Source organism: Chrysochloris asiatica, unplaced genomic scaffold, assembly GCF_000296735.1.
Source record: "Chrysochloris asiatica unplaced genomic scaffold, ChrAsi1.0 scaffold00111, whole genome shotgun sequence".
In the NCBI taxonomy this organism is placed as follows: domain Eukaryota; kingdom Metazoa; phylum Chordata; class Mammalia; order Afrosoricida; family Chrysochloridae; genus Chrysochloris; species Chrysochloris asiatica.
The window spans coordinates 7088324-7102597 of NW_006408629.1; the positions used below are offsets into that span (position 1 = coordinate 7088324).

Here is a 14274-nt window from a genome sequence, read left to right on the forward strand (position 1 = left end):
GTAGTTTTGTTTTCTTCTCATTGAGTTGCAATCCATACTAAAGGCTGTGGTCTTTGATCCTCATGGGTGAGTCTTAAGACCTCTTTACTTTCAGCAGCAAAGTTGTATCATCTGTATACCGAAGGTTGTTAATGGATCTTCCTCCATTCCTGATACTACATTCTTTTTCATATAATTCAGCCTCTTGAATTATTTCCTAATCTTACAGATTAAATAAGTATGGCTAAAGAATACAGTCCTGGCACAAATCTTTCTGATTTTAAGCCATTCAGCATCCTGCTATACCATTCAAATGACTACTTTTTGGTCTGTTTACAGGTACCTAATGAACACCCCTGGGAGTCCTGGTGTGGTGCTGTGGGTTAATGTGCAGACTGTAAAGCCATTTGAACTGCAAGGTCGGCTGTTCAAGCTCACCAGCTGCTCCTTGGATACCCTATTATACAGGGTCGCTATGGGTCAAAATCGACTCAACGGCACTTAACAACAATAACAATGAGCACACCCCAATGTTTTGGAATTCCCATTCTTCACAACGCTATCCATAACCTGTTAAATCCACACAATTGAAAGCCTTTGCAATCAATAAAGCAAAGGTAAACATCTTTTTCGTATTCTCTGCTTTCAAACAATATCTATTTGATGTCAGCAATGATATCCCTAGTTCCACGTCCTCTTCTGAATCTGGCTTGAGTTTCTGGCAGTTCCCCATTGATGTATAGTTGCAGCCATTTTTGAGCTGTCTTCAACAAAATTTTACTTGCCTAAGGAGCTCTGGTAACGAGCTCTGGTAGCATAGTGGTTATGATTCGGGCTGCAAACTGCAAGGTCAGCAGTTTGAAACTACCAGCTGTTCCACAGGAGAAAGATGAGGCCTTCTACTCCTGTAAAGATTTACAGCCTCGGAAATCCTGTACAGGGTCGCTGTGAGTCGGAACCGACTCCACGGCACATAACAACAACACCAACATTCATGTTTTCACTTTCTGTTACTGTATCTGATAATGTTCAGTTGATATTCATTATGGTTTTACAGGCTACGCATTCAGAATTAGTTCTCCTCTATTTCCTAGTCTGACTTAGTCTGGAAGCTCAGCTGAAACCTGTCCACCATGGGTGATTCTGCTGGTTTTCAAAACACCAGTGACGTAGCTTGCAGCATCACAGTAGAACATGAGTCACCACAGTATTGCAAACTGACAGACAAGTGGTGGTATGTAAACACTAGAACTATAATAAATCAGCAATGAGAATTTTGAAATGGATCAAGGCAAGCAGTTCCTAATTATGGTCCACAGAAAAGTATTTTCCTGGCTACATTGAGAATCCCGTAGAAAGCCATGTTTAATTTTAAAAAAGAAGAAATAGAAACTCGTATTTTCCCTGGTGATTTTGAGTCAACATATCTAGAATGTTGCCTCAATCAATTATTACAAGCAGTTAGGTTGGGAGGGTTGGGGGGGGGGAACTATTTTAAACAATAATCTTATGCGTGACTACAATAATGTAAATTATTTTTTGTGAAAAGACTTCCTATGATTCTTTTCTACATGTTGATGCTATTGCTAAGAGTCACTAAGTCAGCTCCAACAAACAGCAACCCTATACACAACCAACTGAAACACTGGCCGTTTCTGCACCATGCTCACAAGTGTTGTTATGTTTGAGCCCATTGCTGCTGCCACTGGGTCAATCCATCTCATGGAGGTCTCCCCCATTTTTTTGCTGGGAATCCACTTTACCAAGCATTATGTCCTTCTCCATGGACTGATTCATCCTGATAGCATTTCCAAAGTATGAGAGACGAAGTCTCACCAGCCTGGATTCTAAGGAGCATTCTGGCCATACTTCTCCCAACAGATTTGTTTGTTCTTCATGTAGTATATAGTACTTTCAATATTGTCCAATTCAAATGGACTGATTCTTCTACAGTGTTCGTAATTCAGTGTTCGACTTTCACATGAATAAGAGGCAACTGAAAATACCATGACTTGGATCAAATGAAATTTAGCCCTCTAACTGATATCTTTACTCTTGGATATTTGAAAGAGGTCTTGTATAGCTGATTTGCCTAATATAATATTTGGCTTGATTTCTTAACTGCTGGTTCCATGAGTGCTGATTCCATGAGTGACTTCAAACAAAATGAAGTCTTTAACAATTTCAATCTTTCCTCCATTTCTCGTGATGATATTTATTGGTCCAGTTGTAAGGATTTTTGTTTTCTTTACATTGAGGTACATACAATCCATACTGCAGAATACAGTCTTTGATCTTCATTAGTAAATTTTACATTCTCTTTGCTTCCAACAAGCAAAGCTGTATTACCTGCATAATGCAGTGTTGATACCTTCAGTTTTGATACCACGTACTTCTTCATATAACCCAGCTTCTCAGATTACTTACTAAGCATATGCACTGAGTAACTATGTATAGTTAAAGGATACAATCCTGGCATACACCTTTTCTGATGCTAAACCGTTCAGTATCCCCTTGTTCTGTTTGAAGGTCTGCCTCTTGGTCTATATACACACAATCAAGAGGTCTAAGGTACCCATTCTTCACAACACTATCCATAGCTTGTCACGAGCCATACATTGAAAGTCTTTGCATAGTGAATAAAGCACAAGTAAACATCTTTCTCTACCACTCATCTGTCAGTTTGTCAAATTGTGCTGCCATGGGTATTTTAAATGTCAGCAGGGTCACCCCCAGTGACAAAGACAAAGACAGACTAGGCAGGAGAAATGGACTACTTCTGAATATTTACTAATGAATAACTTATGAATAGCAATGGAACACTGTTAGCACGAGAATACCACATATTGAAACATGATGAGGAGCACCAGAATATTGTCAGATGTAGTGCTAGACGATGAGGCACTCAGGTTGGAAGCCACTCAAAATGTGACTGAAGAGGAGCTGACTCCTCAAAATAGAGTTGACTGTGATGATGAAAATGGAGTAAAGCTTTCAGGTCCTTCATCTGCTGATGGGGCACAACTCAAAATGAACAGAAACTGTTGTAAATATCCATTAATAATGGGAGCTTGGAATGTATGAAGTATGAATCTAGGAAAACTGGAAATTGTCAAAAATGAAATGGAACGCATACACATCGACATCTTAGGCATTAGTGAGCTGAAATGGACTGGGCATTCTGAATGTGACAATAAAATGGTTTATTATGTGACAAATTGAAGAGGAATGGTGTCACAGTCATCATCAAAAAAGCCACATAGAGGTCTGTCGTGAAGTACAATGCTGTCTGTGATAGGATAATATCCAAGGAAAACCAATTAATACTACTATTATTCAAATTTACTCACCAACAACTAAAGCCTGTGATGATAAAATTCAAGAATTCTACCAAATTCTTCAGTCTCAAATTGATCAAACATGCAATCCAGATGTATTGATAACTACTGGCAATTAGAATGCAAAGGTTGAAAACAAAGACGAAGGATCAGTAATTGGAAAATATGGCCTTGGTAATAGAAATGATGCCGGAGATGGCAAGATAGAATTTTGCTTCTTCATTGTGAATACCTTTCTTAAACAACATAAAAGAAGACTATACACATATGGACCTTAACAGATGGAATACACAGAAATCAAACTGACTTCATCTATGGAAAGAAATGGAGGTAAAGTTCTATATCATCAGACAAAACAAGGCAAAGGGCAAACTGTTGAACAGGCCATCAATGGCTCATATGCAAGTTCAGGCTGAAGCCTAAGAAAATTAACACAAGTCCATGAAAGTCAAAATATAACCTTGAATATATCCCACCTGAATTCCAAGATCTGAGGAACAGATTTGATGCATTAGACACTAAAGAACGAAGATCAGAAGAGGTGTCGGATTACATCAAGAACATCATACAAGAAGAAAGCAAAAGGTCACCAAGAAGACGCGAAAGAAGGAAAAGACCAAAATGGACGTCAGAGTTGACTTTGAATCTGGCTCTCCAGCACAAACATGCTATAGCAAATAAAAGAAATGAGGAGATACAAGAGCTGAACAGAAAATTTCAAAGGTCAACTCAAAAAGACAAAGTCAGATATTAAAATGAAATGTGCAAAGACATGGAGTTAGAAAGCCAAAAGGGAAGAACATGCTCAGCATTTCTCAAGCTGAGGGAACTAAAGAAAAAAATTAAGCCTAGGCTTGAAATATTGAAGGATTCTATGTGCAAAATATTGAGCGAGGCAGAAAGCATCAAAAGAAGATGAAAGGAATATACAGAGTTACTGTATTGAAAAGGAATTGTGGGTGATCAACCATTTCAAGAGGTAGCATATGATCAAGAGCCAATGATCCTGAAGGAAGATGTCTAAGGTACACTGAAGGCACTGGCAAAGAACAAAGAACTGACAACTGAAATCTTTCAACAAACTGATGAAGCACTGAAAGCACTCACTCATCTATTTCAAGAAATTTGGAAAAAAATTACTTGGTCAACAGACTGAAGGAAATCTGTATTTGTACCCGTTACAAAGAGAGGTGAGTCAATGGAACGCGTAAATCATCGGGCAATATCATTGATATCCCATGCAAGTAAAGTTTTACTAAATACAAAAATGGCTGCAACCATATATTGATAGAGAACTTCCAGAGATTCAAACCAAGTTCATAGGACACGGAACAAGGGATATCACTGCTGACATCAGATGGATCTTGGCTGAAAGCAGAAAATACCAGAAAGATATCTACTGTGCTTTACTGACTACACAAAGGCTTTTGATTGTGTGGATCATGACAAGCTATGGACAACATTGCCAAGTATGAGTTTTCCAAAAGACTTAATAGTGCTCATGAGGAACCTGTACATAGACCAAGAGGAACTGTTCGAAAAGAACAAGAGAACACCAAATGGTTTAAAATTAAGCAAGGTGTGCACCAGGGTTGTATTCTTTCACCATACTTAATTCAAGCTGTACGCTGAGCAAATAATCTGAGAAGCTGGATTATATATATATATATATAAAAAAAAAAACAGGCATCAGGATTGGAGGAAGCCTTATAACAACCTGCAATATGCAGATGATAAAACCTTACTTGCTGAAAACGAAGGGGACTTAAAATACTTACTGAAGAAGATCAAAGATCACAGCCTTCAGTATGGGTTGCAGCTCAATGTAAAGAAAAAAAAATCCTCACCACTGGATCAATAAGCAGCATCCATATAAATAGAAAGAAGACTGAAATAGTTAAATACTTCATTTTGCTCAGATCAACCATCAACACTCATGGAAGCAGCACTCAAGAAATCAAGATGATGTACTGCATGCATTAGGCAAATCTGTTGCACAGTGTTGAAGTGCAAAGATGTCAGTTTGAGGACAAAGGTATGCCTGACCCAAGCCGTATACATTCAATAATCTCATATGCATGTGAAAGTTGAACAGTGAATAAGGAAGACCATAGAAGAAATGATGCTTTAAGCAATGGTGTTTTAGCAGAATACTGAAAGTACCATGGACAGCCAAACAAACAAACAAATCTGTGTTGGAAGAATTTCAGCCAAAGTGCTCCTTGGTAGCCAGGATGGCCAGATTTCATCTCATACTTTAGACATATTATCAGGAGAGACCACTCCCTGGAGAAGGATATCATATTTGGTAGAGCGAAGGGCCAGAGAAAAAGAGGAAGACCTCCAGTAAGATGGATTGGCACAGCGGCAGCAGCAATGGGGTCAGGTGTAGCAAAGATTGTGTTTGGCACAGAACTGGGCAGTGTTTCATTCTGGTGTACATAGGGTTGCTGTGAGTCAATGTGGACTTGATGGCACCTAACAACAACAACAAACATCTTTTTGGAATTCTCTGCTTTCAGGCAAGATCCATCTGACATCAGCAATGATATCGCTAGTTCTACAACCTTTTCTAAATCCTGCTTGAATTTCTAGCAGTTTCCTATTGATGTACGATTACAACCATTTTTGAATTATCTCCAGAAAATTTTACTTGCATGGTATTAATGATACTGCTTGATTATTCCACATTCCTTTGGGTCACCTTTCTTTGGAATAGGCACAGATACGTGTCTCTTCCAATTAGCAACATACCTATCTTGCACATTTCTCAGTACAGATGAGTTAATTCCTGGAGCCTTGTTTTTTGCCAATGCCTTCAGTGCAGCTTGGATTTCTTCTTTCAGTACCATTGGCTCTTGATCATATGCTACCTCTTGAATTCGTTGAACATTGGCCATTTCTTCTTGGTACAGGGATTCTGTGCACTTCTCCCATCTTCTGATGCTTCCTGAAAATTCAAACTTTTGCCTATGGAATCCTTCAATATTGCAATTCAAAGCCTGAGTTTTTTTCTTCAGTTCCTTCAACTTGAGAAATGCTAAATAGGTTCTTTCCTTTTGGTTTTCTATCTCCAGGTCATTGCATATTTCATTATGACGTCTTACTTTGTCTCCATAAACTGTCAATTGAAATTTTCTGTTCAGCTCTTTTATTTCTTTATTTTTTGTATTAACTTTAGCTTTTTTATGTTCAAGAGCAAGTTTCAAAGTCTCTCCTGACATCCATTTTGGTGTTTTCATTCTTTCCTGTCCTTTTAATGACCTTTTGCTTTCTTCCTGGATGATGTTCTATACATTATCTCTTAACTCTTCCAGCCTTTGGTCATTACTGTCTTGAGATGGTTTCTAAATTCAGGTGGGATATATTAAAGGTCATATTTTGGCTCTTGTGAATTTGTTTTTAATATTTTCCAGTTTCACACTGAATGAGCAATTAATGATTTGTTCCCCTTGCCTTGTTTTGGCTGATGATACTGAGCTTTTCAATTATCTCTTTCCACAGATGTAATCAATTTGATTCCTGTGTATTCCATCTGGTAAAGATGTATTGTTGTTGTTGTTAAGTGCTGTCGAGTTGATTCAATTTGAACCCACAGCGACCCTATATAGTGTTTCCAAGGAGCAGCTGGTGAGCTTGAACCACCGACCTTGCAGTTCAAACGACTTTACAGTCTGACGCATTAGCCCACAGCATCCACCATCCACCAGGATGTATAGTTACCTTTTAGTTATTTTAAAAAAAGTTATTTGCAATGATTAAGTCTTTGGTCTTGCAAAATGTTATCATGTGATCTCCAGCATCATTTCTATCACCAAGGCCATATGTTCCAAATTCTGACCCTTCCTTTCTTTCCAATCTTTGCATTTTTATCACCAGTAATTACCAATGAATCTTGATTGCATATTTGACCAATTTCAGACTCAAGGAGTAATCAATCACAGGGAATTCACAGGTAATTCATTGTCCGAAGTTTCAGGACATGAACTATGATTCGTGTATTTACTTCTTTATTCTAAGAAATATTCTCAAACATATGTTTGCTTACTACATGCTGTATCATAATGATGTCGCTAACACCTTAATTTATTTTCTAACTACAATATTAACAATGAAATTTTATTTATATTGTTATAGACACTATACAAGAATTATCTTTTTCAATCCTACCAACAACAGTCCTAAGAAACAAATGATATTATTACCCTTATTTTACCAATGAAAATACTAAGACATACACAAGAAAAGAAATACTAAGACACAGAGATTTTATCAAATTTCCCAAGGTCACAAAATTATAAATTACAGAGCTGGAATTCAAACCTAAGCAGATTCCTACAGTATGTAGCTACATTTGTTACCTTCCATCTGGATATGCATTCTTCAAAGAAAGGCCCAAAGATATACATATTATATACACTGTATATAGTATACTTACCTTCTGTTAGGTTCTTAATAGCATCTTCATACATTTTGTCTTGTAATCCTTTAATGCCTAAGCCAATGAGGCCTGGACCACTTCTTGAATTCATTTCTACTAATCTACAACAATACTGTTGTGCTTCATCAGTAAGACTTCCTAGATTTAAAAGAAAGCATGATTAGCATACACATACCAAGTTTCTAAGTGACAAAACCTATACAGATACATCTCAAAGTCTGTCTTACACATCTCCCATCACATCCTAATTCAAAACGTAATGGGCTAGAAAATGCAGCAAAAACTGAATATTTTGTAAAGAAAATGATGCTCTTTCATCTTCTTAAATACTGGAAGTGGAAACAATGTTAATGTACAGACATTGAATGTGAAGTCAAACTTAAACATTTCAAACAAAAGCTCCTGCTATTTGCCACTAGATTAAAATGAATAGCCTACTGCTTGCCATTTCTCCCTTTTCTATTCAGTAGAACAATTTTGGCTGTTAAGAAAGAAATCTTTGTCAAAGGACAGTATCTTTGTCAGTTTCTCTCCCTCAGCAAGAGATATGGTGATAAAAACGCCAGACCTAGTGGACTCTTCTTATACCCTAGCATCAAAGTATGCATTACTGTACAAAACACTGCAAAAAACTTAGTCATGTTCTTCTAAGCTTACAATTTCAGCAATACATTTCTGCATTCTTTCAAAACTGTTTTATAAATTAACAGCTAAAAATTAATAGCTATGCTTATGCTGTAATCATGTAATGTCTACATTTATTTTACAAAATCCTTTTAGGTGAAATCATTTTGTTTGTAAAACATTGTTTTGTTATAGTCTCATTTACTCCAACCTTGATTAATTTTAGCTTTAATTCCTAAAAACAAATTAAAACAAATAAATAATGTGATTTCTGTTTTAGGAAGAACTATGAATAGCATGCACTACTTCAATAATTAAGCCCTGGAGGAGGACTTTCCTGTCCTTTTGTTAAATGCTGTCGACTCAATTCCAACTCACAGTGACCCTGTATAGGGTTTCTGAGCAGCTGGTGGGTTCGAACTGCTGACCTCGTGGTTCGCAGTCCAGTCCTGATCCTACAGTGCCACACCAGATATCCAATTGGTAGTGGGTTGAAATCACAAGCTGCTCCTTGGAAGAAAGATGTGGCTATTTGCTTGTAAAGCATTAATGACCACCTTGGAAATGGTATGGACAGTTCTACTCTGTCCTACAGTGTCACTATGAGTCAGAACTAATTCAACAACAAGGGGTTATGGGACTCACAGAAGAAAATCCTTAAAATGTAATTAAAACAAACAACTTGAAACAATGAATTTGATATGCAAATAAAAATAATGCAACTACAAAAAAGATGATTTTTTATCTATATGAAGCACATACACTCAAACCACATGTGACACCACTGTTTCATTAACAGATTTCAAATATAAATTCATTGTATAATACCATTTAGCTTACATATTTCAAATTTTTCAAAACCGAACAACTTGTAAGTAATATTTTACAAACTGATTTAGAAATTCAAATTAGCACAGAAAATAAGAAGAATTCTCAATGGCTTAAATATAAACTGGGAAAGTACATAAAACAAATTGAAAGAAATACTACTTAGATTAGGAAACCAATAAAAACAACATAAGACTGCTACTATTATATCTGACTGTAAAACTACAAATTCTTATTAAAAAATGGTGGTGGTGGTTATGTTCCGTAGAGTCGGTTCTAACTCATAGCGACCCTGTACTGGGTTTCCGAGGCTGTAAATCTTTACAGAAGCAGAAAGCCTCATCTTTCTCCCGCTGAATGGCTGGCAGTTTCGAAATGCTGATCTTGCAGTTCGTAGCCCGATTCGTAACCACTACGCTAGACTATCTATTATTCTTTTTTACAAAGGGCATTATAATCATAATTAGACAGGAGAGACAGACTACATTTGAGTTGTTAACCACTGAAAACCTTATGAATGTTGTTGTTTGCTGTTGTTACGTGGCGTTGAGTTGGTTCCAACCCTGTATAGGATGTCTGAGGCTGTAAATCTTTACATGAGCAAAAAGCCTCATCTTTTTCCCGTGGAGCAACTAGCTGGTGGATTAAAACCAGAAACCTTGTGTTTTGTGGCCCAGGGCTCATCTTTCAGAGCCACCATGCTTTCAACTTAATTAATAGTAATAGTAGTAGTTGTTGTGGGTCCTCGATTCAGTTCTGACTCATAGCAACCCTGTGTATAGGGTTTCCACGGCTGTAAATCTTTATGGGAACAGAAAGCTGCATCTTTCTCCCATGGAGTAGCTGGCAGACTCAAATTGCTAACCTTGCAGTGAGCAGCCCAACTCCTTCCAGTCCACTACATTCCCAGGGTTCCTTAATGAATAGCAGCATAAGACTGCCTGATGTGGTGTCAGAAGAGGAGCCTCTCAGTTTAGAAGGCACTTGAAATAGGGTTGGAGAAAAGTCGCCTTCTCAAAGTAGAGTTGGCCCTAATGACATACATTTAGTAAAGCTTTCAAGACCTTCATTTGCTGATAGAGCACAACTCAAAATAAGAAAAAACAACTGCAAACAACATCCATTAATAATTAGAATGCTGACTGTACAAAGGATGAAGCTAGGAAAATTGGCAGTTATCAAAATTGAAATGGAATGCTTAAAGATTGATACCCTAGGCATTAGTGAAATGAAGTGGACTGGTATTGGCCATTTTATATCAGTTAATCATATGGCTTACTGTCCCAGGAATGGCAAATTAAAAAGGAATGATGCCGCATTCACTGTCAAAAAGAGCATTTCAAGATCTATCCTGAAGTACAACATTGTCTATGATAGGATAATACTTGTACACCTACAAAAATGACCTGCCAATACTACTGTTATCAAATTTACAAACCAACCAGTGATGATGAAATGAAGAATTATACCAACTTCTTCAGCCTGAAATTGATCAAATGTGCAATCAAGATGTACTGATAATTACTGGTAACTAGAATGCAAAAGTTGGAAACAAAGACGAAGGATCAGTAGTTGGAAAATAGGCCTTGGTGATAAAAATGACAGAACTTAACAAGACCAATAACTTATTCATTGCACATACCATTTTTTAACAGCATAAAAGGTAACTACAGTTGAACCTCACCAGATGTAAATACATAGGAACTAAATTTATGACATCTCTGGGATGAAATAATAGAGAAACTCAATACCATCATCCAAATCAGGGCCAGGGGTCAACTGTGGAAGAGACCACAAAATGTTCATATGCAAGTTCAGGCAGAAGCTGAAGAAAATTAAAATAAGACCAAGAGAGCAAAAATATGACATTGAGTATATTTTTGTTGTTCTGTGCCATCAAGTCGGTTCCAACTAACCTTGTATAGGGTTCAAACTCACCCGTCACTTCTTGGAAACTCTATACAGGGTTGCTATGAGTCAGAACCAACTCCATGGCACTTATAGGGTTTCCAAGGAGCGGCTGGTGGATTTGAACCAATGACCTTACAATTAGCAGTCCAGTGCTTATCCAACAGCGCCACACCAGAACTCCTACCTTGAGTATATCACACTTGAAGTTAGATACTATCTCTAGAACAAATGTGATGCATGAGACACTAATGACCAAAGACCATAAGAGTTGAAGGATGACATCACAAAAATCATACATGAAGAAAGCAAACGGTCATTAAAAAGACAAGAAAGGGAGACAAGACCAAAATGGATGTCAAAAGAGACTTTGAAACTTGCTCTTGAACATAGAGAAGCTAAAGCAACTGGTAGAAATGATGAAGAAAAAGAATCGAACAAAAAATTACAAAGGACAGCTCGGGAAGACAAAGTCAAATATTATAATGAAATGTGCAAAGACCTGGAGTTAGCAAACCAAAAGGGAAGAACACACTCAATATTTCTCAAGCTGAAAGAGCTGAGGAAAAAAATCATACTCCAATTTGCAATAGTGAAGGATTCTATCCTGGTCTGGCACTGTAGGATCAGCACTGGACTGCAAACCATAAAGTTGGCAGTTCAAGCTCACCAGCTGCTCCTCAGAAACTCTGTACAGGATTGCTACAAGTCAGAATTGACTTGACGGCACTCAACAACAACATGGGAAAATCCTGAACAACATAAGAAGCATAAAAAGAAAGTGGAAGAATACAGTCATTGTACCAAAAGGAACTGGTCAATGTTGAATCCTCTCAAGAGGTACCAAATGATCAAGAACCCAAGGTACTGAAAGAAAAAGTCTAAGTAGCATTCATGATATTGGCAAAAAATGAGACTCCAGACATTGACAGAATACAAACTGAAATCTTTCAACAAACTGATGCGGTGTTGGAGGTGCTCACTCAACTAAGCCAAGAATTTTGGAAGACATCTACATGGCCAACCATTTAGAAAAGATCCTTATTTGTGTCCATTCCAAAGAAAGGTGACACAACAGAATGCAGAAATCACAGAACAATATCATCACTATAACATGTAAGTCAAATTGTATTGAAGGTAATTTTAAAAGGATTGCAGCAGTACATCAATAGGGAGTTGCTAAAAATCCAAATTGTATTCAGAAAAGGACAAGGAAAATCAGATAGATCTTGACTGCAAGCAGAGTTTCAAAAAGATGCTTCTTGTTGTTAAGTGCTGTCGAGTCGGTTCCAACCCATAGCAACCCTGTTTAGGGTTTCCAAGGAGCAGGTGGTGAGCTTGAACTTCTGACCTTGCAGTCTGGCACATTAACCCACAGCGCCACACCAAGACTTCAAAAAAGATGCTTACTTGTACTTTATTGACTGTGCAAAAACATTTGAGTATGTGGATGACACCAAACTGTGGATAACATTGTGAAAAATGGGCATTACAGAACACTTAACTGTGCTAATGAGGAACTGGTACACAAACCAAGAAGTCATCATTCATAATGAAAAAGGAGATACTAAGTGATTTAAAATCAGAAAAAGATGTGTGCCAGGGCGGTATCTTTTCACTTATTCAATCTGTATACTGAAGAAATAATCTGAGAAGGTGGACAATATGGAAAAGAATCTATGAAGAAAATTCTGGCATTAGAATTGAAGGGAGACTCATTAACAACCTACAAACCATGTTTGCTGGAAGTGAAGAAGGCTTGAAATATTTTCTGATGAAGATCAAAGACTACAGTGTTTGGTATGGATTGCACATCAGTGTAAAGAAAACAAAAATCCTCACAGTTGGACCAGTAACAATAAACATCCTAATAAATGGAGAAAAGATTGAAGTTGTCAAATAATTCATCTGGCTTGGCTTCACTATCAATTCTCATAGAAGCAGCAGTCAAAAAATCAAACAACATATTTTATTAGGCAAATTTGCTACACAAGACCTCTTTAAAATGTTCAAAATCAAAGATGTCAGTTTGAAGACTAAAGTATGGTATGCATGTGAACTTTGGACAATGAAAAAGGAAGACTGGAGAAGAATAGATACAACTGAATTAAGGTGTTGGTGAGAATATTCAAAGTACCATGAACAAATAAATCTGACTTGGAAGAAATACAGCCTGAATGCTCCTTAGAAGCCAGGATGGCTAGACTTAGTCTCTCCTACTTCGGACATATTCTTGGGAGGGACCAGTCCCTGGAGAAAGGTTTCATACTTGGAAAAGTGGAGGGTCAGCAAAAAAGAGGGTGGCCCCAAATGAGACAGACTTGACACAGTGGCAGCAATAGGCTCAAACATAACAAATGTAAGGATGGCGCAGAACCAGGCAGTGTTTTGTTCTGTTGTGCATAGGATCACCATGAGTCAGAACGGACTCAAAAGCACCTAATAATAACAAATTATGCCTCAACATGAATTTCCTGTCAGTATTTTCTCTATTGCTTCCATAATTGTGAATTCTAAAAATATGCATTCCTAGCTCCATATGCTATATATTCTCCTAAGCAATATAAATTAGATTCCCCCCCACCATCACTACCAAATGGTATTTTCTAAGCTAGTAACTCTCAAACTTTGCCATTCATAAGAATTATCTCATGGTTGTTGTTAAGTGCTGTTGAATCAGTCGGTTCTGACCCTTATATAGGGTTTCCGAGGAGTGGCTGGTGAGCATGAACTGCCGACCTTGCAGTTCAAACCGACCTTGCTGTCCAGTGCATTAACCCACCGCAACACACCAGAACTCCCAGCAATTCCACTGCTACAATGACACCCAACAGACATGAAAGCAAACAAATACACGAACATCCATGTTCACTGCAGCGGTATTCTAAATGCTCATCAATAGAAGGGATATATAAGCAAAATATGGTCTAAATCTACAATGTATAACTACTCATCCAGAAATAGAAACTAAGTCTTGATACATGTTGCAACATGGACAAAGCTTGACGATACTATGCTGAGTGAAATATAGTCAATCACAAAAGGACAAGTATTATTTGTTGTTGTTGTTGTTAGGTGCTATCAAGTCCGTACTGACCCATAGTGAGCTTATGCACAGCAGAACGAAACACTGCCCAATCCTGGGCCAACCTCACT

General features: G+C 37.6%; 1 protein-coding gene across 1 annotated transcript in view; it reads right to left on the minus strand.

The window, feature by feature from the left end:
- TTC37 (tetratricopeptide repeat domain 37) overlaps positions 1-14274 on the minus strand; it is a 126174-nt gene that overhangs the window by 92659 nt on the left and 19241 nt on the right. The window contains exon 8 of the mRNA XM_006867880.1: positions 7756-7896. Coding sequence (XP_006867942.1) covers positions 7756-7896 — 141 coding nt within the window. The remainder of the gene's footprint in view (positions 1-7755; positions 7897-14274) is intronic.